Source organism: Hesperophylax consimilis, chromosome 3, assembly GCF_061612785.1.
Source record: "Hesperophylax consimilis isolate HC1 chromosome 3, BYU_Hcon_1.0, whole genome shotgun sequence".
In the NCBI taxonomy this organism is placed as follows: Eukaryota; Metazoa; Arthropoda; class Insecta; order Trichoptera; family Limnephilidae; genus Hesperophylax; species Hesperophylax consimilis.
The window spans coordinates 741,669-765,232 of record NC_142838.1 but is presented as its reverse complement, the minus strand read 5'-3'; the positions used below and the strand labels follow the sequence as shown (position 1 = coordinate 765,232).

Below are 23,564 nucleotides of genomic sequence, written 5' to 3'. Positions count from 1 at the left end.
AGATTGGTTATTCTCAAGGCAATCTGCAGGCTGTAGCCCGGACCATTCAGAACAATACAAATCATTCTTCTGCTATCCTCTTAGGAGAGGAGATTGGTTATTCTCAAGGCAATCTGCAGGCTGTAGCCCGGACCATTCAGAACAATACAAATCATTCTTCTGGTATCCTCTTAGGAGAGGAGATTGGTTATTCTCAAGGCAATCTGCAGGCTGTAGCCCGGACCATTCAGAACAATACAAATCATTCTTCTGCTATCCTCTTAGGAGAGGAGATTGGTTATTCTCAAGGCAATCTGCAGGCTGTAGCCCGGACCATTCAGAACAATACAAATCATTCTTCTGCTATCCTCTTAGGAGAGGAGATTGGTTATTCTCAAGGCAATCTGCAGGCTGTAGCCCGGACCATTCAGAACAATACAAATCATTCTTCTGCTATCCTCTTAGGAGAGGAGATTGGTTATTCTCAAGGCAATCTGCAGGCTGTAGCCCGGACCATTCAGAACAATACAAATCATTCTTCTGCTATCCTCTTAGGAGAGGAGATTGGTTATTCTCAAGGCAATCTGCAGGCTGTAGCCCGGACCATTCAGAACAATACAAATCATTCTTCTGCTATCCTCTTAGGAGAGGAGATTGGTTATTCTCAAGGCAATCTGCAGGCTGTAGCCCGGACCATTCAGAACAATGAACAGTTTGTTGATGTTCGGGAATTTTCCAGGTGCGTCTTCCTGGGCATATTCTGTTCTCGAGATTTGTGCAAAAGGTCGAAACAATAATAATTGCAACCTTTTTACTTGCACTCGCCTGGAAATGATACGTTAAGTAAGCCCCGAGCAACGATAGCGATACTTTATCGAATCAACGTTCAATGTTCCAGTCCTTTCATATTCTTTGTATTGCTCGTAATGCCAGTCTAACAGTATTTGTTTCTGGGTAATAGTTGCGTTTGCAATCATTTCCAATGCAGCTTTATTAAGTGCCGTACCAGAATACCTCGAGATTGGCGATCCTTCCCGATTTGGCAACAAGCAGACACCTCCCGCCCATGTAGGAACGATATGACAAATGACGTACGAGTATTTACAGAACCTTGCGAGCTGCGAGGCGCTGCACGAGTAGGTACGACTATATTATTCACGAGTTCGAGTACTGAGTCCTGAGCACTGAGCACCTATACCTTTATACCTCAGGCCTCGGGGGAGTGGGCTGTGATTTACTGCAAAACTACGCCCATTGCTTATCGATAATAAGTCATAAGTTCGGGTGTTAATGCATCATCCACATATTATTGTATTCCATATTTATACACTAAGTTGGGAATTACAGTAGAGCGAAACCGACGCAGAGCTGTAAATGTATTTTCGTGGAATATAGTCGGCCACTGTATATCCGTCAGTCCGTATCCTCGCTATGTGCGACATTCCTTGCGCAAATTAGATTAGTTCCCTCTTTAGACACCGAGGCGCTAGCAGTAACAAATGTCAAATATGATGTTTACGCAAGTAATTACGTACTCCAATCTCACCGAAATATATGTAAATTGCATAATTTTATCAGTATGGACTAATAAAATCATAGACAATATGTAATATTGCTGATATCTAGGCTATGTACGGATTATGTTCCAAGCCGCGCTAAGCTCCACATTCCAACCAAGCCGAGCTTTAAATCAACAGATATACCGGGCCTATGAGATATAAGTATGTACTATGTGTGAAATTCTTGGATTTGATTGTCGCATAGATTCTCGGTTAGATTCGACCCGAGTCCCATGTCCAACTAATTTCCAATTCACACGGTCCGTCGCGAGCTTCCTTCGAGATGGTATTTACCGGTCAAAACATCCGCCCGCTCTTGGCCAGTGCGTGCGCCTTAGTACAGTGGACAGTGACAGTGGTACACTGGTGTAGTACAGAGTACAGTGTCTATGTACCCGTTGCACCAAGCACTGCCAGTAGGACGGCACGCACTGCGATTATTTCCAACGTTATTACAATAGGTACTATCGGAGGGAATTAACTACTCCATTATCCGTAAAGACAATTACGGGAAACAGATCCGTTTATCTTTTTTGGGAGAGAACAAAAACAAAGCCTGGGAATCAAAAATACAATAGCCCTACAGGAAAGTGAGATTAGAGATGGGAAGAGATATTTCTGCCCTAAATTATCTAGGTTTAAGGTTCAAGGAAACGTATAATTATGAGATCATTTGATACAATAAAAACGTGCATAAATGTTGTCAAATCGTCTGGTTTTTGGACTAATTTTCTCTTAGGTTACAGTTGCAATTTTACCACACTCTTGATTGAAATAACTTCATACATTTTCAACCAATCTAATATGGTAATTGAAGTGAGATTTTTCCAATAGTTTTCATAACGCTGATCGCAAGGATGCAATCTTTCAAATACAGTGGCGTCTTCAATGAACAGTAATAAATCATCTGCAGGGTATGTGGAATTCTCGGGAAATGGATGTTCGTGTGTCATTAAATTCCGATACCTAGTTATTAGCAGCAACATGACACGGACATGTTTATAGTCATTTATAACTGGGATCTATTCGTATCGCCATACCAGTATACCACCACACCAGCCAACAGCACCGCGATCCGCGATGGTCAACTTATTATTTTTTACCGCGGAGAGTCTCGCACTGCGCGACAAGAAATACTCGTTTCCGTAACAGGAATACACTCTTATCTCGATAAGTGTCATAATACGGAGGAATTATTCAATGAACTGAGGCCTAGTTGGTATTCTCTACTCGGGCTCTACACATTTCTAAGGCGATATTATAATTTGTGTAATTACGTTTTATAGCCTCGAAATAAATCATGTTTCCGGACGAATTAAAACCCTACCTTTTCGCATTCATTTGTATTGATTGTGGATCACTCCATTTTAAAGTTAGCAATCTAGATGTTCGTCAGTTAAGGCCTAATTTGAAGCAAATGTATCAATTTAATTAATACATTTTAAATAAGTAAGTTTATTTAATAATTATATTTCGGACCGATGACCGCGAATTTGTGATTTATTTCCAAGTCAGCAGTTTTTAATAAAATACCTACGAGCTAAGAAAATGCATCATATGAGGAGACGAAGATTCGTATGATCTCCCGGCCGCGGGGAAGGTTCTGAATACTGCCTGTCATCCCAACCAGCCTTACAACTAGGGTTGCCAGCTCCCGTTTTATGAATTAGAGGATTTGATACGATTAAATAAAGGACATATGATGAAAATAAAGGACATCAATTTTTTTTTAATAAAATGCTGTTATGGTACAGTAGTTACATTTATTAATAAAAAACAATATGCACAATGTTAATCGAAGCCAAGTAAGTAGTGCGACCTTAATTAGTCATTTTGCATTTAAAGTAATAAATAAAGTTAAAACTTGGTATTACTTTTGGCTGCTCTAAAAGCTTCTTCGTTTTCTATAATGAAATTGTTTGCATTTCATGTTGAAATTCGACTTTATTTGTAGTTCTGCTTTTACAGTATCAATATTTATCTTATTTCGGTTTTTGGTCCACGTATCGTACACAAGGAAAAAATCCTTTCGGCTTGGGCATTAGAAACGGGGATGGAAAATACGTATTGTATTATTTTTAGCAGATTCTTGTTTTCATCCGTAGATTTGAGAATCTGAATCCAAATTTCAAGAACATTTTCACACTTCTTATCGTCTATAATTTTCGTCAGGAGAGGCTTTAATATACAGAACTCTTCATACAATGCATCAAGGTTAATATTAGGTATCTGTAGTTTTGATACCACGATGACAAAGTATTGTCCTCTATTGAAGATTTTAAATTAGAGGACAAGATCAATTTTTGGGTCTGAAATAGAGGACGTCCTTTAAAATAAAGGACATCTGGCAACCCTACTTACAACCGTACAGGTGCCCCCGCCTGTGTGCGAAAACTTGTGTTTTTATAAAAAAAAGATTCATATATCTTCAGGTTTGCATGTTGGGTGAAGGGTGAACACATTATAATTATTATCATCATTAAGAAATTTATTTTCATCATATTTATCTTTATCAAAATTTACGGTAGCTCACAAAAATTTTGTTTGTTATTTTCAGTCGCATCTTGCGGAGATGGCAGCCCTGATTTAGAAAAGAAAGAGAGCGAACCCAGAAGCCAGGATGCGTCTGTTCCGAGGCAGGAGGCACAGCGACCAGGGCCTGGCTCCCGCCCCGTCTCACGGAGACGCCCCCGGGAAGCCCGGCGCCCCCCCCGGCCCGGCGGCGTCCCCCGGCTCCGCAGCACCCCCTCACAGCCCCCAGGAAGAGTACCGCGTGGTCACCGCCATGCCGGCCATGATTCTCGAGGATGACATCGCTAGAGAAAAGGAAATGAAAAAAGGTTAATAAATACATATATTTTTGTGTTACATTAATTCCACACTGGAGGCCCTGAGGAAAAATATTTCCCTTAGGGCCTTTATCATTTCTGGGGTTGCTGTGTTGAGGGTATTTTTGAGGAGAGGAAGGAGTGAAGTAGTAGGAGGGAGGAAACACACAGGCCGGCCAAACATTCCACAGCCGAGCTGTTGAACTCAAGAACGAGCCGTAGATGCGACCCGTTCTCGTGTGGCAAATGCTAACTGTGTACAAATGTTGGGAGCGCGTTTAGCGTGTTTCCCGATTATGCACCGGTGCCGATGAGATCTACGACGCTAGTTCCTCGGAGCATCTTCCATTGTAATACCGGTAGAACAAAGATAGCATACCTGGGGTCTAAAGATTGCAATCCACCTGTTAAGACAGGGGAATCTATCAAACGGACCGCCCGTTTCTGCACAGAGTCGAGGGCTTTTTTCAGTTATTTTGGAGCTCCGGACCAGAGGTGGCTGCCAAATTCAACAGTGGGGTGCAGTTGCGATTTATACAGGATCAGCAGTTGTGTACTATTAAAGTATCTGCAGGCCCTGTACAGTTCATCCAGCTTCTGTGAGTCTTTTTTTTTTCTTTATTCATAAAAATTTAAATGATTACAGTTTTTTGTTTTCTACAGCCACCATACTAGGCACATGCCCGTATTATGGTAGCCAAAGGTAGTACTCTGACTTCAATGAAGCCTCCTTGCCTGAGCTGGTCACTTAAAGCCACACCAAGCATATCAATGGAAGGCTTGTTGGGAAGATTGCTTTCGCTGAAGGAGACTAGAATGTCATTTGGATCCTTTTTAGACGTAATGAGACATGATTGGGTATTTGAAACATTAAATTGGACTAGGTTATTCTTACCCCAAGAGGAAACCCTCTCGAGGTGGCCATCCATTATCTGCTTCAAAGCCCTCCAAGCTGTTGGAGTTTGTGTATCCTTTGGGGATTGTCAAACGAAAAGTAAAACATTTGATATTCATCGTGCTGTCTCCCTAAGCTTTCTTCGGTAACTAATTTTTACTTAGACGAAAGACATAGTGCCATTTCGTTTATTATATGGCGCGCCCGTAGGACAGAAGATGGCAGAACCGTGGACATTCTTTAAATTGACTCAGCGAATTGTATGAACTTGTGAATGAAAGCTTTTATTAGAGACAATAGATGTCACTGCGCGTCACTCGAATAAATTAAGAATAAGACCAGTTATTTTGATGCACATAATTTATTATTATTGTTGTCTTATAATTTTGAGGGGTCAAAAAACAAAAACAATTGACCTAAGGGAAGAACTGCTCCTGGTTGTTACTGTAACATCTTCAGGGATTTTTTTGTTTGTTATATAATATGAACATCATACACTTGAAAATATAAATAAAAAAATATGTATGTTTTTTAAAATTAAACAATAACATTGTAAACATCACTTATAGGTAAATACTTAATGCCGACCGGGTTTCGCTACAATCGTAGCTTCATCAGGGCAGTATAATACTAAAAATCTAAAATATAAATTAACATGTGTTGATATCATCAGCACTCGCCTCTCAATCTCCCACCTATCCCTACCTCTTCCACTGTAGCTCAGACTGTCCACTCACCGTGATATACGGTGGGAGATTGAGAGGCGAGTGCTGATGATATCAACACATGTTAATTTATATTTTAGATGTTTAGTATTATACTGCCCTGATGAAGCTACGGTTGTAGCGAAACCCGGTCGGCATTAAGTATTTACCATATAAGTGATGTTTACAAAGTTATTGTTTAATTTTAAATTATAATGTCACATCACAAAGTAACCGCTTCATATGAAGAAAAAATATGTATGCATAAACAGTGAATTAACGAAGTGTTTCAACTGTAATATAATCAAAAAACTATTTCAAGCAACGGCTAATGCTACGTAAAGCCAAAGTTGTTACAGTAAAATAACAAAACTAATTTTAAAAGGGAATAAGAATAAATTTATAATAAAATTGCAGAAATGTTGTGAAAATAATTGTTTCGCATTATAGTTTATTTGATAATAAGGATTTACCCAAAAACTTTTACATTTCAGTGATTGCCACTTGGGGAAGGCGGATGGGAAGGAAGCTGGACCTGCTCAAGCGCCACGATCCTAAAGCACTCGCAGTGGAAACCAATGAAGCCAAGGAAACAGTTCCACCCACATTAAATAACATAGGGACTTACAGAAAGAAACATTCCTGGAAAATGGGAAGAAGCCTTTCAGATTCCAATTCACAGAAAAAAGATTCCGACACGGAGTCCCTGAGCTCGGCCAAAGTTACCCTGCGGGACCGCTCGCCGAGTCCTTTCAAGAATCTATTCTATAGGATGGGATCCACAGGGATGTTAAACTCCTCAAAAAATTCGACACCAGACAAACATCGCAGGTCCTACAATGGCGTCAGTGAGAAGAGTTCTGGCCAAACTTTGTTCAGGAGTTGCTCCACTTCTCATATATCAACTTACATCAAGGCTGATGATCCTACTGAAGGATTGAATCTTCAAGATAGCGCTAATTCAAATCGAGATATAACGACAACTCCGAATAACTTCCCAACTAATGATAATTACGTCGCCGTTCCAGCAAAAGCAGTCAGTTGTGATAATATATCTAACTTAGATACCTCCAATTCTCAAAGTAACAGTAAAAAATGCAATTTTCCCTATGCATTTTTAAGATCCAAACTTTCTGTTCTTCCGGAAGAAAACGGTGGGAGTGTGATCAATCAGCGTAAACCGCAATACCGACAGAGCCTTTCAGAGAAAAGCACTGGCCGTGAGTCTGTCATGAGCACCCACTCGGAGAGGGCTTATAAACTGCGAGCCAACTCTGAGGAGCATTTTAATTTGACTGACAGTACGTCCGTCTTTGAAGAAATGATGTGCAGCACACTCGGACGAGTCAAGAAAGATAATTCTGAAATTAGAAATTCCATGAGATGCACCGCCGGAGCGTATAGAGCTAAAGCTGAGAATACACACAACAATTGGGAACATCGCGCTTCCTACAATGGCCACCCGTCCAACATTCCAAATGTCATGTTGGTGGCTGGCAACAGGAACAGCGCCCCGCTGTCCGATCGCCTCACAAAGTTCAACATTAAACAGCAAAATCCAATGGATTGCTCCTCATCTAACTGTAGTATCTACAATTTCTCCGAAGGTGATCCTCAGGCTAATTTCCACAGGTTAAGTAATTACATCAGCTCCAACGAATCAGGCTACGATAGCGACGGACGCCCCAACGACGACCACAGCAACCACTCTCCTCCGGACGACATTTCCATACTGGAGCAGGAAACAGAAGAGTTAAACAATGACTTGGGTTATTTGACCCATCTGACTAACGAGCGACTGTCACCACTCAACAGTTCGGGGGCTTTCAGTAAAACAAGAAATGGAATTACAGATACACAACCCGAGACACCCAACCATATGATCAGAAGTCCCACGCCTTGTGCATTACGGTTAGATGATTTGGAATCTCAAGTGAAAAGTCAAATTAGAGTCAGAAATGAAAATGACCTACAACTCCATTCTCAGGGAATGAGAAGACAATCGCATTCAAATACTTACAGCACCAACTCCAATTCTTACAAAGATCTCATATCCGGGACTAATCAAAGCGCCAGTAGCAGTCATGTTCATCCGAGACCGATCAACTTACCTTACGGCTTGAAAACTATAACCTTAGACGAACGAGTACAAACAAGAAAATTCCAGTTTCTACAATCCCAACTTATCGGAGTTGAACATAAACCCTCGATGAATGGATGCACTACTGATTATAAATTAAAATCATTAGAAAGGCAGGTGACAGTTACTCCTCTAAATGATATGGATATTTTAAATCCGGGATCTCCGTGTACAAAAAGGTTTAGAAGAATCAGACTGGTAAAATCCTGCGTTGAAGAGAGTTTGGGTGTATATCTGGCACAGCACAAGACTCCTGTAGTTGAAGGATCTAATGATTATGAAATTAGATACATTATTGTTAAATTGGATATCGATGGAATTGCACATCGCGATGGTCGTCTTCGAGTTGGAGATGAAATAGTTAACGTAAACGGAAAAGTTTTACGGGGCTTGTCCAGCTTGAGGGAAGTTCAGCATATTGTCAACAGTTGCTCGACGCAAACAAACAATCAATTGGAATCCAGTCCACACAAGTATTTTGTAGATCTAATAATGGCCCACGATGAGTTTGCCCCGGTAACTCACACCGTCAGCAGAATGATAACTACATCTGTAGTCCAACATATTCCTATTCCTCCAATGAAACTGCAAAACACTTCCTACATTAAAATGCTGGGATTGACTGGAAATGCCGGGGCACAGATGTCGCCCCCTGAACATAATATTCAAACGAGAAACCAAGCATTTCATATGCCAGGTCCAACCAAACCACACTCGTCAAAAATCACCATACATGACAGAGATATGCCTTTTCAGGGTGACCATAATGTCCCAAGGAGGCCAAAGATACTTCACGCCTCCTCCAATCATAAAAGTGACGATGAAAAACTTCTTGAGAAAAATAGTCTAAGAAGATCAATCTCTTCCCAGAACTACCAGGGCCACGAAAGTGTAACAGATGAAGATCAAGATGCTTTTACTAGAATGAATCATTTTGAAAGATCATCTTATCGTCCTATTAGAATTACCGCACAAAGTCCTAATTTGGTAAGAACTGTGGATCAAATATCAGCCAGATTGTCAGATGAAGAGGAGACTGTGAAAGCGGCCCCTGCAATTCCTCCGAGATTGACAATTCCCAAAATACGCTCCATTGAAAACATGTCCCAGTGCAATGAGAATGATTACCGTTTATCTCGTTACGGATCTCAAAGAGTTTCAGTCGGTTCTCGGAACAGAAATCCAATATCTGAAACAGTCAATGTATTCGCGGGGCTAAATGGCTCCGTTAGTTCAAGACGGAATGAAAACCCAAGGCCCACATCAAATCCAACTTCCGTTCACAGTGTTATCTTTTGGAAAGGAAGTGGGAAAAAGAGTCTGGGATTTAGTATAGTTGGAGGAACAGACTCTCCTAAAGGACAAATGGGTATATTTGTCAAAACTGTTTTTCCCACTGGACAGGCGGCTGATCAAGGCACAGTCTTTGAAGGTACCTATTCTTCATTTTTCTCATTTCAAATTTACACTAGTTCTACTTTTAGTTTTGTTTTCTACCCAGCATTCATTTTGAGCACTTATGTACTTCGTTTACAGGTGACGAAATCATATCTGTAAACGGTATTTCGATGCAAGGCCTTAGCCACTCCGGAGCCATCGGTCTGTTCAAACAAGTCAAGGAAGGACAAATAGAGTTGCAGGTTTCAAGGAGGTCAGTTTCTATTTCTAAATCATATTCATTTGCACAACTCAATATTCAAATTTAATTTTCAAGTTCTATTTAGCCACTGGCCCATAATGATATAATAACTGAATTTAAATAGGACATTCACTTAACGTTGAAATTTGATGAATTGTTCAAATTCTGTAAAACAACTGTTCTAAGCCAGAATCTGAAAACTCAGATCTAATAATGAGTGGGCTAACACAAGATATTTCAATTGAAGATTGAGTACCCCTAGATTGATATGGTTATAGGTAAAATGATCATAAAAAAATGATTGTATACAAAATGCTTGTGTACAAAATGATCATAATAAAATGGTCATAACTCTCAAATGTACGTAAGCAAAATGAACGTAGGGAAATAATAGCGTGTGTGTCACGTTAAAGTAAAAAGATTTGATATAATTTACGAGATAATGCTTAATGTACACTGCTTACTGAACAATACATTTTAATACTTGTCGTTATCATATAGAGTTTATATTACCGGTCAGTGGTTGATTTGGCATCGCGTTTGGGTCCCACCCAGGTTTCGTACATTCAATTCCTCAACTGGCTAAGACTTCCATCACAACACCTTATGTAGATAGCATAAGCAATAGATTCTAAACAAGAGGAGAGAATTTGGGAGGCGGGTATGGGTACCGCCGTCCCGAGAACCATTTATCGGATAACCAACACCGCTTCCATAGGTCACCCCAAGTGGTTTGCTGACTTAGCAATTGTGTATTTGGAATTACGTTTGTAGTTAAAAAAAAAAAAATTTTTGTTTTTAATTATAGGTATATGTATATATATTTTTTAACCTTATTTTTTAAAAGAAAGACAAACATTCCCGGGTTGTGAATAGCCTGACAATATTTGAAAATCTCCTACTACCAACATAGTAAGTGGAAAATGTTGCTTGTTTTGTGATGGAGGACTTAGCCAGCCGAGGAATTGAAAACACTACGCCTGGGTGGGACCCAAACACGATGTCAATTCAGCCACTGTCTGGTCTATTGTTAATTGATAATTACCTGTTATTTTGAATATTGAATTTTGTTCATTTGTATTTGAATTATGTTTGTAGTTATTTAATAAGTCTTTGAATATGGTTTACACATCGCCTTTTAAGCATTATTTTCTTTTTTATGTAAATACTCCTCCCATAAACACAAGCTCCTGGACCCCCCTCGTGGAGTAGTAGAATAATTAAAAAAAATTATATTTGTATTGCATACTTTAATAATGATGTTAATATTAATTTGAAAAAATAAATAAAAAAATTAAAAAAATTGTTTTCAATATTTGAAAAACTGATATTGAAATTATTTCAATATGTCATTTACGATCAAAATTCTTTTCTTTTAGTTACTGATTTGATATCCAGGATTTTTTTTAAGTTCACCACCGATGTAGAATCATTCATGTGGCTTTCTTCTTACTTTGTCATTTTTTAAAAATATTTCACACTGTATTGATGAGTTTTTCTCATCAGAAGTAAATGTTGTTACTAGCACAGGTGAAGAAGATAATCAGCCATGTTTAATGCCACCAATGCATCCATCCATTGGTGCCAAAGAGTTCATTTAACATTGTATATATTTATAAAATTAATATCAATAAATTTTTCTTTTACAGAACGCCGAGATCTAAATCATTTGATGTCTTCGGTGCCCATTATTCCGGAACAGAGAGATCTTCATGAGCAATATTACCATCAGCCAAAAATCGTCCTACATTCCTCACCACTGTGACTGACAAAAATAATAATAAATAAAATACATTACATATACATATTAATTATTATGCTTTTCAAGGTATTTTATGCCAAAGACTTTTTAAATACTTGTTAGTTTTGTGTGCTTCTTAAAACACCAAGTGTTGAATTCTTTTTTTTTTCTCTTAGAATATATGTTAATAAATTATTATGTACAATTTTATAATTATTGATACTTCAAAATAAATATGTTCACTTTTATAAAATAATATATTCACAAACATACTTCATTCAGTATTTAGTATTGAATTATTAAAGTAATCATTTATTATTTCATCGCATTGACACTTCTGTGATATTTTGCTTATATTGTAAGCTTTCTTAAAAATGCAAAACATTGCTTAGAATTAATTTCTAAGGATCGTAACAAAGAATTTCCAAAGGTATTTAATGAAATTAAATTCTACTTACAAAATAATGAGTTAATAATTAATAAATACTTAGATACCTTCATAAAAAATGTAAAGGATTAACGAATAAGAGATAAGATAATAATTATTTGATGATAAACTGATATATAATATAATTCCATAATGTTATAACTAATCGCCAAATTTGTAGAAAATGTAGACTAGAGAGTTTGCTATCAAAGTTACTGCAATCTCAGTAACCTAGAACAATATCGCCAACTACATAACTCCAAATAAGTGGATTTCTTCCGAGGTTGGTAATGCAAAAGCTATAAAAGTGCGATATGCACATAATAAAATATTATGTAGATATCCATATTATGCTCTTGAGAAAATAAAGATGGCGGTGATTTTATGCACTCTTTATAAACAAGATTAGATGTCGTAACTGGCATAATGTTTTGTATAACCTAGTTTGTAATCCTTGCAACTCTAGCATGATAAGAAATATTGTTTTTCTATTGCCTTCAATATTTATATTACGTAAATACAGGGTGTCGGGAGGTGATTCTACATGATGGTAGAAGTAAAAAAAAAAACTTATATTCCCATACTAAATTATTTGTCCCTAGAAGAATATTTATTTTCCCATACAAACAATTCAAATTTTTTACCTAAAAACTACCTTTAAACTTTGGAATTTCGAAAAAAATTATTTATCTTTTCTACTTCTAAAATTCATGTAGATCACCCCCGAATTTAGTGCACTTTACCCCAGGCAACCCTGTGCATATACATTAGACTCATTCTCGAGTCATACAGCTCGGCTGTGGAACGATTTGCTAGCCTCTGTGTTTCCTCCCTCCTACTTCATGGGTGTCTTCAAGATCCATGTTCCCTCCTCCCTCTCCTCAAAAAGACCCTCCACACAGTCCCTAGAGATGACATAGGCTCTGAGGGAAAATATTTTCCCCAGGGCCTTCTGTGTGGAGTTAATGTAAAAAAAATATATATATAAATATACGTATGTTCATTATTTTATAATAAGAAAACTAAGCAAATAAGAATTTAATTATTCTTATGTTAGCACAGCTATGTGTCAGTTTTTAGCCGAATTGTATCATATTGCTATAAGACAAATGTATTAATTGAGATTATTGTTTAGCACAGGATTATATTTCAGCAGGGGAGAAGTGAGTGTGGAAATATACTACTTTATTTGAGAGGAAGACTGTTTATAATACCTCCTTTATGGTTCTGCCGCTGAGAGTTTCCTTATTACTATCACCAGTATGTGTCCTTTATGAGGAAGAGGGAAATGTCTTCACTCTGTTCACTGACCCAACTGATCTCAAATAACATTATTGTTACTTGTAGTTTTTAGAAGTATCAATTATTTTACATTTCATTTCATCCCTCAGCTCACAATTCATAAACAAAGTAGAATTTGATTTACTTATGCCCTTTTGCTTTTAAAGTAGGATTTACACGTTTTCAATGCTAATTATTATTATTTTTTTTAATTGCCGGCAACCCAGGTGTTTATTGCAATAACATCATATAGTGTTATTAATTAATTAAAATGATTTCTCCTCCATGAACTGAATACAGCAACATGCGTAGTAACAACGGCACCATACTTAATTTCAGTAGTACTGGTACAGAACCACATTCAAATGTGTCTTTTTTATGTGATAAACTTATTTCCTCTTCAAACAGATTTTCCATCCACCATTGTGTAAATATTTAGGATTTAAGTGTTCTGTTCAAATAATATATATAATGGAATTAGTTGCTTATCATCGCATAAAGTATGTTATTCACTATTGTATTTTTTATTAAAAATAAACAAAATGTTGATTAATGTTACGCAAAATCCGTTTAATTTAGCTAATAGGTCTCAGTTATCTAGTCACCTATAAACATTATTATATTTGGTAAGAACTTGTATACACTTATATTCAAAATAAAATACATACACATAAAAAAAAACTTGTTTTATTTTCACAACTTATTCCAGTCTACAATACCATAATAAAATCACAAATAACTTATCATCACCAATGCATTGTTCCGTACTTATTCAAAAACTGGGACCCTAAAACCAACTATGGCGGGATATAAAACACACAAAATAATCTACTGACAATATTAAAATGATCTAACTCAAGGCTGCTGCCCCCGCCCCTGCTCCTTTCCCGAGCAGGTCGGCCCAGTCCACACTGTTCATGTCTATGAGGTCAGCCAGTTCGTGAGCCAGCATATACTCCGACACGGTGATGTACAGCGACACCAGCAGCCCCAGGAGCCCTGCCAGCCAGATGGACTTCTGGAAGATGATGCACACCGTAATACACAGGCCCAGGTAGGTGAGGTACCGAGTCAGGGTCACCTTATACTTGATGTCCTCCTTCGAGGAGTCTATGCACAGGTTGTCCTGCAGCCTATAGCCGGGGGCGCACTGTCCGCACATGTCCGGCCCGTCCCCGCTGCAGCTAGCACACGACTTGTCACAGTCCAGGCACTTGAAGGAACCATCCTCGTTGATGCAGAACTTGTTCTTTTCACAGGTGTTCTTCAGCGAGCATTCGTCAACATCGGTGCAGCCCTTGTCTGTGTCCATGAGCCAGCCGTCGTTGCAGACGGCGCAGCCCTTGGGCCCACCTTGCGAGCAAGCGCCACGGCAGGACTTGTGGCACGGGGAACACAGGAGCTTGGTGTCATCCTGGTAGGCTGCGTGGAATCCCTCGGAACATTCGGAGCAAGTTGCTCCCGAGTAGCCTATATCACAGAGACACTCTCCATTTCCCTTCCTGGTGCCATCTCCCTTGCACTTCCCGTTCCCGTTGCACGTGTTCTGGGTTCCGCCGAGGCATGGATTACAGTCCTTGCCGTAGTGGCGCGCCGGGCAACAGTGTTTAACCTTTTCGATGCATAGCCAGTCATAAATGTCATCAGATAATGACTCTTTGCCGAACCACCACTCTTCTATATGATGCTCCGCTTCCTCGCCGATGGCGTGACATTGATCTCCGTGATCTTTCACATCGTTGCATAGCCCTTCCTGTATTTCAACAAGACGAACCTCGCTCCTGGCGTAGGATCTCAACTTCTCCTCTTCCCATGCGGCGTCTCCTCCTTCGAATTTTCCTCGCGAAGTTTTCTCCATACCTTTCTTGAACGAATCCACGAACACTTTGCAAGCCTGGCATGGCCCTAATTTTCTTCTGTTGGCGTTGCTGTTAAAATTTAATTTTGGAAGTTGGTTATCACAGTTAACTTCAATACTAAAAAATAATAGCAAAGGGAAGAGTTGCCACAAAATCATTTTTAAAAACTATGTATTACTTAAGCAAACAATCAGAATCTTAAGATTTGATCGTAAAGTTTTATTTTCAACATGTCTCTTCCACGCCGACACAAAATTAATAAGGATTATCAATCTTCTTCCGTAAAAACTAAAATGTCACAGAATCTGAGGCCGACAAGATGACATGTATGTACCCAATTGGCTCTTTTGTAAATCTGACAGATAAAATATACGAGAGGCTACAATATGCTATAATACTTCATGCTACATCCGTTGTACGACAACCAAACTCACAAATAAACCACTCACTGAATAATAGGCGATAAAGACCATTCAATTTGGTTGAGCGGTTGGTGGGTGGTTTATTTATGGGTTGTATCAATCTGGTTGAGCGTTATAAGCGATAAGAGGTCGTGGTTATCAAGTTGAACGGTTGTGCCGCCAGAGATCCAACCTCCCAACCGCAAACCAAGTCGAATCGTGTGTAGCGTGATTGAACCAACATTACCAGTCTGCCTAGCATAGGGATTTGTGACAGTAGCATCATATGACTGATTTTTTTCGTTCCATGGGCCGTTGCGATCGCAAAAGTTTGTTTTTTATGAAGTAGGGCGGCTTTGAGGAGCAACTGAAAAAATTGAACCAACTGTCGTGTCGTGTCGTCTGTATGCAACACTGTACGGTTGACACACAACCAGGGGCATTTAACTAAGCTTTGGCCTCGAAACTCATTTGAAACCGCCACGCCCACCTCAAAATTCTTATAGAAATAGAAAACGAATAATATGGCTAAAAGCTCAGATCTCATTGGTGAGAACAGAAGGATTGGTTCGATCTCTCGCTCTCTACCATAATGACTCGTGTAACAGAAAGAGATGACGGAATTTTGCCGTTTGACAGTTTCAAATCATTCAAACAAAATGAGAGTGGTTTATTTATACACGCGGGTTGTCATTTTCTGCCGAAATACTATCATTTCCGTCGAAAATATTGCGTGTTAAAGTTGTTCGTGATAAAAATACAATATAAGCCAGTATAGTGTTAGCGAGTTACAAACATATTATATTCAACCTACCTACGTAAGTTCAAGTTTAAAGTGAATTAACAGTTTTAGGTTATTCGTTCGGTTTTTTGAACAATGCTTCATACTTTACATATGTCTTCCTCCACAACGTATAAATGTTATTTATTATATCGATAAACTTATTCATGTTATTGATTAGTGTTATCCTGTATTATCTTATTGTTTTGGTGAAATTAAAGATTTTTAAACATATGTAACCATGAGTTCATGAGGCTGAAAAATGTCGGAATTTTTCGTCGTACTGTCGGACAATCATGTTTTGGAAATTTTCTTCAGTGTTTTTGCAAATTTCTTGTCATTTTGGGTTTCTTCTTCTCAGATTAACAAGTTTCATCTTAAGGAAATGCACTGTAAAAGTTTATTTTCTTAGTCAGATGAACCTTGCCCTTGGAAAACATTTCGACATTTTTCTGCTTCAAGGACATTTTTATTTTTATAATAGTTTTTTTGGGCTAGTGAATGAATAGAGTAGGCTGAGAGCAATTATGTTGTCTATGGTCGCATCTTTTTTTAAATGGCCTTGAGTTTCCTCTACCTTGTCTACTGCTCTGCTCCGCACGGTAGGTACTGCTTGTATATCTATGGTTAAGTACTGTATAATTCTGTTGGATACAAAAAGCCGGAAGATATCGATCTAGAGAGTGGTATATTTATGCACACAACTGTTGAATCAACTAAAATGAGTGGTCCATACGCCAAGCGAAGCAAGCTGTGGCTCTTATAACTGTATATTTATGTTATCCACAATACTAATAATTAATAATAATTGCCTGGTTACCGTAACTACCGTTCAGCTGGACATTTAAATCAAACGGTAATTTAACCAAGAAACTCCTGCAAATGTCGCTAACTAAATTGATATGTCCCTAGGTATATACATGACTTGAATTCACAGAAAGACCAAAGCGAACACGTGCTCCCGCATCTGTCTCTGTAATTTTACACGCAGATGGAGGCGGCAGTTCGAATTATTAGACCTTAAGTATTTAGTGAATAGTTTCGCTGGTCCCGCAATAAAAAATTAGAAAGCCAACTTAGAAATACACATTAAGCTAGCGACCCGGCAGTAAAAACCTTCGCCCAAGGCTAGGCTATTGCAATTGTTTGAAGGTCTTTTGCACAAATGTAATTTTAATATCTTTTAAAATAATAATAACTCTAGCGGTGAGAATGTCGATGCCAGCGCCACGGACTCAAACAACGTACCGAAGTGGTGTAAGGTAAGTGGTGGAAGCTGCCCTCTCGGCAGTTCTCATCTCGCCTCAACAGCTGAAGACAGATTCCGCAACCGACAGTTGATTTTTTTTGGCACTGGAGAATGATCATCTCGCCCCCCCCTTGGGGCGGTCGCCGAGGAAGCTGCCCTCTCGGCAGTTCTCATCTCGCCTCAACAGCTGAAAACAGATTCCGCAACCAACAGTTGATTTTTTTTTTTGGCACCCGACAGCCATCATCTCGCCTCCCCTTGGGGCGGCCGCCGAGGCGCCTCCGCCCAGGAGGCTGCCCTTTCGGCGGTCACGATCTCGCCTAGTTCTCGACAGTTCACATTTCCGCACTCGACAGTCATCATCTTGGGAGTCATCATCCTGCTCTCCCCCTTGGAGCGGCGCCGAGGCAGCTGCCGATCAGGGAACTGCCCTAGTAGAAGTTACCGTCTCGCCTCCGCCGAGAAACTTCGTGTTCTCCCCCTTTGGAGCGGCACTCTTCCGACCAGGGAGCTGCCCTAGCAGAAGTTACCGTCTCGCCTCCGCCGAGAAACTTCCTGCTCTCCCCCTTCGAGCGGCGCTGAGGATATCCCTACGAGGAAGCTGCCCCCTCAGGAGTCGCTGCCTGCCGACTCCGCCCTTCGGATCCAACCCAAGTTGCCGCTTGTGTGATGTCGGTGATAAGTGCGAACATGGAGATCCGCGGTTCCAGATAAGAACTATAATTTACGACTAGTATGTATTAAGCTAGATTAAGACTAACCCTTCTTTATACATTTTTATTAAATAAATTTTAAGAGTGTTTTGTAACTAAGTAAATTCTTTTTTGTACTCGTTCCTCCTTTTCCTTTACATGAATAATATTAATATTAAACTTCCCTTGAGTAGAGTTATAACAAAATCATAGCCCGCTGTCTAACGATCCGTTAAAGAATCGATACATAATCCTAATGCTAAAAAGGCTCTGTGCAGAAAAATAAAGTTCGCAACGATTTACAGCGCAGCCACTGTAGGATTTTTCTGCGCCGGGTCTTATGGTTTTGTTGATGTCTTTCCTTACCTTTACCGAGCCACGGAAAGATCACGACGGGCTGATAATTATTTTTTAGTTAAAAAATCCGTTTTTTCTTTGGTATTTTCTGTATTTAGTAAGTGTAAAAATAAGCCACTTGCAGACATTTAATCAGCTTAAAAAAATCGTGTGAATTTTTTTATAGAATTTTGGGAATGGAAATTTAATGTTCCTAACTAATGTTGAAATTTATTTGTATCATCCACACAGTGCTGCGTAATAAAAATCCGAATAAACAATTAATTGTGTTCTTAGGTCGCGACATCAGTACTCCAAAAAGGTACCTGTTTAAAAATTTTTTTTGATAAAATTGCATTAATTCTTTCTTAACCCTTTGCACTCTTAATTTTTTTTTAATTACCTACTACCAACTCCTTAATTAATTTACAAAAAAGGGATAAAAAGTGGCCTCAATAAAAAGTTAAACAAAAATTTTTAAAATATGTAATTTTTATTACTCTTTCTTTACATAGAGTACAAAAAACATAGAAATATATAAAATTAACAACTTAATATGCCCTTATTCACTACTAACGAAATATTTGCTACTAAAAACAGTAAAAACAAATGTAAATACACAAACAGAACAAAATATTATGTGATAACAAGTGAATAGGTATAAGAATCCTTTGTTATGTGTTGGGAGAAATCCCTCAGCGCTTCCTATTGTTACGCAGGTAGACAGGCAAGTACCTACCTACTTACATGCGTCGCAACCAAATAACTGCGCAGTGCATTTACAAGGTTAAAAATAATACGATTTTAAAAATTATCTAAAAGGCGAAACTTGACGAGATATATGTATTTTGCGTATTCGGAATATTCAGAATGAGATATAAAGTGTTTAAAAGAAAAAAAAATACATTTGATAATTTAAATTATTTTTCGAAATTGCGTTACTATAATGTCGAGTATGACTCGACATAGGAGTTGGTGTAAGAAATATAATGTCGAGCCACACTCGACAAAGGAGTGGTATGAGTTAAATATAACAACACTGGTTCGGCCTTTGAAATTTGACATCGACATCGTTTGACAGTAAGTTGTTTGACGCATGTTGATGTTTAACGCATTGACGTTTAACACATGTTTAACACTAGCGTGGTTTATTTATGACTAGCAGCACACGCCAGACACTAGGCGAGTATTTTATTCAGTTTATTTATGGATACTAGTTTACATGTTTTAAAAACCAATGACACGATTGTTTACCTGCTTTTAGCAAAATTGTAAACCAAAATCCAATCTTTATTTTATTTCCAGTCCTGAAAACAGTCACATTTAAAAAAATACAACTTAATATTATTTATTTACATTCTGTTCACTGTTGTGCTGTTCAAACATGGTTCAAACGTCAGTGGTTATCAGCGTTGCCAGGTCTAGGGAAATTTCCCTAGATCTAGGGGAGAAAAAAAAAGTCTAAGGAAAAGGGAAATTTTCATGAAATCAGCACAAATCTAGGGAAATTTCGTACTTTTTGGCAAAAAAAAATTTTTTACTAGACAATATTATTGGGATTGCCAGTGAACATAAATGTTTTTTCATTTTTTTATTTTTGTGATTTCAAGGAATCTTAAATAATGTTGATGTACATAAATGAAGCAATGTTATTTTTAACACTGACAACTCAAAATTATATTTATGTTCCTAAAAATATTAAAACCGGGGACTTCTTAAAAGTTTCAGATTACGACTTTGTCTATGATCATTACAATAAGAAATTATCTTCTCTCAACTTTTCACTTTCGGCAATTTCGGTTGGTTTACAATGATTTTTATTAAGATTTCTGTTTTGAATTCAGTGGTAAATACTTTGAAATTATTATTATCTCTTTCCAATTAATTAACATGTAAAACAGGGTTAGTGTAACACAAAGTTCAGCGTTCAGCTACTAAGTTTAAAATTTTTATAAGCTACTTTCCAATATATTCAGTGTTTAGTTTAACATAACTTATACTATTATGTGTTTGGTATAAGTACACCCTGAATTTATAATATAGTATTTATTATAGGTCAACACGATGGATATACCTTCGACTTCTGGCGCAAGGAGGAACCTTCCAAATGAGGATAATTCAACTTCGGCCAAAAGGCCTAAAAAAATGTACGTGCAGAAGTACCAGGAGAAATGGGAGAGCGAAGAGGTTTTTAAAGGCTGGCTCAAGAAGAGCAATAAAGGACCTAATTTTTTTTCTGCAATGCTTGTAGGAAAGATTTTGTGTGCGGAAAGTCGGAGATACAGAAGCATGCAAAGGGGGCTAAACATGCTGATAATATCCGAGCTGCTGCTTTTCAGCCTACAATACTCGAAATGCCAGCAATACGGCAAAGGGCGACAGAAGTCTCACAAATAAAAGAGGCTGAAATAAGGTACGGTGTATCGCTAATCTATTGATTCTAAAATACATTTATTTATAATTTATTTTCATTACGACAAGGTTCAAACTATGGTACATTATTATGAAATAAATCTTCTCAATTCTTATTACATGTTTCCAAATTTATTGTATCTACTATATTGGTAATTATTTATTTATAATTTCAGGTTGTTCGCCTTTGCCGTAGAACATAATATATCTTTAAATGCTATGGACCATTTAAGTAAATAAAGCCAAGTTCTTTATCCTGACTCTGCAATTGCTAAAAAGGAAACATGCTCCAGAACAAAGTGTACTGCAATCGTGAATAACGTAATGGGGAGCAGTGGCTTTGAAAAAGTTTGTAATTTGTTAAGGAAAAATAAATTTTCTTTAAGTGTAGATGAGTCCACCGATATTAGCAGCGTAAAGCATTTAGCCTTAGTAATTAGAGTTTTTGATAGTAGCATTAACGAAATAGTAGACTCATTTTTGAATTTAGTTCCTGTGCCTTCCGCAACTGCTGATAGTATGTTTAATGAAATTAAAGATTTTTTTAATAAAAATAATATCCCTTATGCTTCTAATATGGTGGGCTTTGCTGCAGATGTTGCCAATGTGATGATGGGTTCGAGGCATTCGCTTTCTAGTCTTTTAAAAAATGAAATTCCAGCTATTTTTATTATGAAATGTGTGTGTTATTCTTTTCACTTGTGTGCTAACTGTGCATGTGAAAAGATTCCATCAGATGTGGAAGATTTAGCAAGGGACATATATTCCTACTTAAAAAATAGCTACAAGCGACAGTCTGAGTTAGTCGAGTTTCAAGAATTTCTGTCGCTCAAACCACAGAAACTTCTGCACCCATCTCAGACCAGGTGGTTATCCTTAGTCGCAGTTGTGAAAAGACTGCTAGAGCAATACGAAGCACTCGTGTTATACTTTACACACGCTCATCTTCAGGAAAACATTCCACCGGCCGCATCAATATTAGAAAAACTCTGAAATCCCATGGTCAAAATGTATTTTTACTTTTTAGAATTTGCTTTACCTTTTTTCTACGATCTCAATTAAGAGATGCAGTCAGAAAAAAATAAAATCCATATCCTATATAGCGGAGTAGAATCAACTTTAAAAAACATTTTAGGTTGTTATATTGAACCGTATAATTTAAACCGGACCCAGCTAGTAGACGTTGAACATAATAATCCGCGCTATTTTCTTAGATTAGAAGATGTGCACGGACAGATATGTAACAGACTGGTTGAAATAAATTCTGAAAGCCTGATTTAAAAACTGATTTAAGAAGACGATGTCTAGAATTTTATATAGAAGGTGTTAGTAAAATTTTAAAAAGATTTAATTTTAGAGATAGAACAGTTCAAATATTAAAACATTTAAAATTAATAGATCCGGTTAATGTCAAGTCAAAACAATGCAGCTCGATCGCTCCTCTGGCAATGTTATTTCCAAATCTGGTAGGAGAGAGAGATTTAAATGAGAGAGTAGAGAGAGTTGCAATGTTTTGATTTTGACCTGTCGCCCATAGGCCATTCAATACTACAATTTTGGTTGAGAATCAGTCAAACTAAATTGGGCGACGACACCCTTAAATTTCCTAGGCTTTTATTTATTTTTATTTTTTATTTATTTTTTTTTTTTTTTATTCTAGATAAAAGAAAATTACATTTTTCACTTATTTAACTAGAAATAACATATATATTACACACTGATATTATTCACTTTCATTGTTTTGTTGATTGAGCATAAAACTGAACAATTTTTTTTTAAATGTACCTATACTTTTTTCATTTTTAATTTCGTCTGGGAGGCAATTGTATATGTTGCTTCCCTCGTAACCAATGGATTGCTTGCCATAATGAGTATGTATGGTGTTTAAATGTATTTTATCGTGTTGCCGTGTAAAGTGTGTGTGTACTTGGGACGTTTTAATGAGTTCTGTATTAGTATGTATGAGTTTATTATTTATTTTGTAAATAAGAAGACATGTATTATATTCATATGATTTTCTTAATTTTAATAGTTTTTTTTCCATATATAATTTTTTTGTTGATGTTCTAGATTTGAAGTGAAATAGTTTTTTGATTACTTTGTTTTTACATTACATTTTAACAATCCTGTGTTTGCCACACTCAAGTGCAACAGTGGAGAGATTGTTTTCAGCAATTAATCTAAATAAAACTAAAATCCGAAACCGTTTGTCAACCAAAACATTATCCGGAATATTGCATTCCAAAACGTCTTCAAGTACTTGCTTGAATTTTAAAATAGAGAAAACATTGGTTGACAAATTGGATAATACTATTTATGATTTTTAACTAAACTTCTGGGTTTTGTTCGGCATGTAATAGTACAGGTTTTTTCTCGCCAAATATTTCCACTGTCATTTCACTTCTGTTCTTCTGAATCATCTCAAGTGCCAAACTGATAAACTTCAGTCTTCAACCTGTTCTAATAATTCAAAGCGCCCTTGAGGTAATATTTCACTGAAACGGCGCTATACAAATAATTCATTATTCCAAATCTTCTTGTTCCTTGCTATAATCTAAATTAAAATCTTCGGCGAATGACTAGAAGTCATAATCACAGAAGCCAATATCAATGAATACAGCCCATCGATGCCTTAATCTGC

The 23,564-nt window shown here is 37.5% G+C and overlaps 3 protein-coding genes across 4 annotated transcripts in view; 2 read left to right on the top strand and 1 right to left on the bottom strand.

Moving 5' to 3' along the window:
- The window catches only part of LOC149424812 (uncharacterized), a 129,948-nt gene extending 116,180 nt beyond the window's left edge, over nt 1-13,768 (top strand). Inside the window, exons 1-5 of one of the 2 annotated variants that reach the window (XM_089647154.1) lie at nt 1,476-1,535; nt 4,096-4,378; nt 6,460-9,537; nt 9,642-9,756; nt 11,394-13,768. In XM_089647154.1, the coding sequence (XP_089503280.1) occupies nt 4,159-4,378; nt 6,460-9,537; nt 9,642-9,756; nt 11,394-11,460 (3,480 nt within the window). In that variant the 5' untranslated portion in view covers nt 1,476-1,535; nt 4,096-4,158 and the 3' untranslated portion in view covers nt 11,461-13,768. Of the gene's footprint in view, nt 1-1,475; nt 1,536-4,095; nt 4,379-6,459; nt 9,538-9,641; nt 9,757-11,393 lie in introns of those variants that run through there. The other variant, XM_089647144.1, reaches the window with a different exon arrangement.
- Nucleotides 13,769-13,862: 94 nt separating this feature from the next.
- Nucleotides 13,863-15,393, bottom strand: Creld (Cysteine rich with EGF like domains). Its single transcript, XM_089647165.1, has one exon. It carries the CDS (start codon nt 15,208-15,210, stop codon nt 14,044-14,046), a length of 1,167 nt encoding a protein of 388 aa, XP_089503291.1. The 5' UTR covers nt 15,211-15,393; the 3' UTR covers nt 13,863-14,043.
- Nucleotides 15,394-19,594: 4,201 nt separating this feature from the next.
- Nucleotides 19,595-22,524, top strand: LOC149424810 (uncharacterized). Its single transcript, XM_089650814.1, has 4 exons — nt 19,595-19,693; nt 20,567-20,658; nt 20,763-20,924; nt 21,100-22,524. Exons 2-4 carry the CDS (start codon nt 20,576-20,578, stop codon nt 21,161-21,163), a joined length of 309 nt encoding a protein of 102 aa, XP_089506940.1. The 5' UTR covers nt 19,595-19,693; nt 20,567-20,575; the 3' UTR covers nt 21,164-22,524.
- Nucleotides 22,525-23,564: the final 1,040 nt, after the last annotated feature.

Bases quoted from the DNA above. Each gene is read 5' to 3' on its own strand.
- Creld (XM_089647165.1), bottom strand. From the start codon at position 15,210: ATGATTTTGTGGCAACTCTTCCCTTTGCTATTATTTTTTAGTATTGAA.
- LOC149424810 (XM_089650814.1), top strand. From the start codon at position 20,576: ATGGATATACCTTCGACTTCTGGCGCAAGGAGGAACCTTCCAAATGAG. The intron at 20,659-20,762 runs GTACGTGCAGAA...CAATGCTTGTAG, and splicing joins GCCAAAAGGCCTAAAAAAAT to GAAAGATTTTGTGTGCGGAA. The intron at 20,925-21,099 runs GTACGGTGTATC...TTATAATTTCAG, and splicing joins ATAAAAGAGGCTGAAATAAG to GTTGTTCGCCTTTGCCGTAG.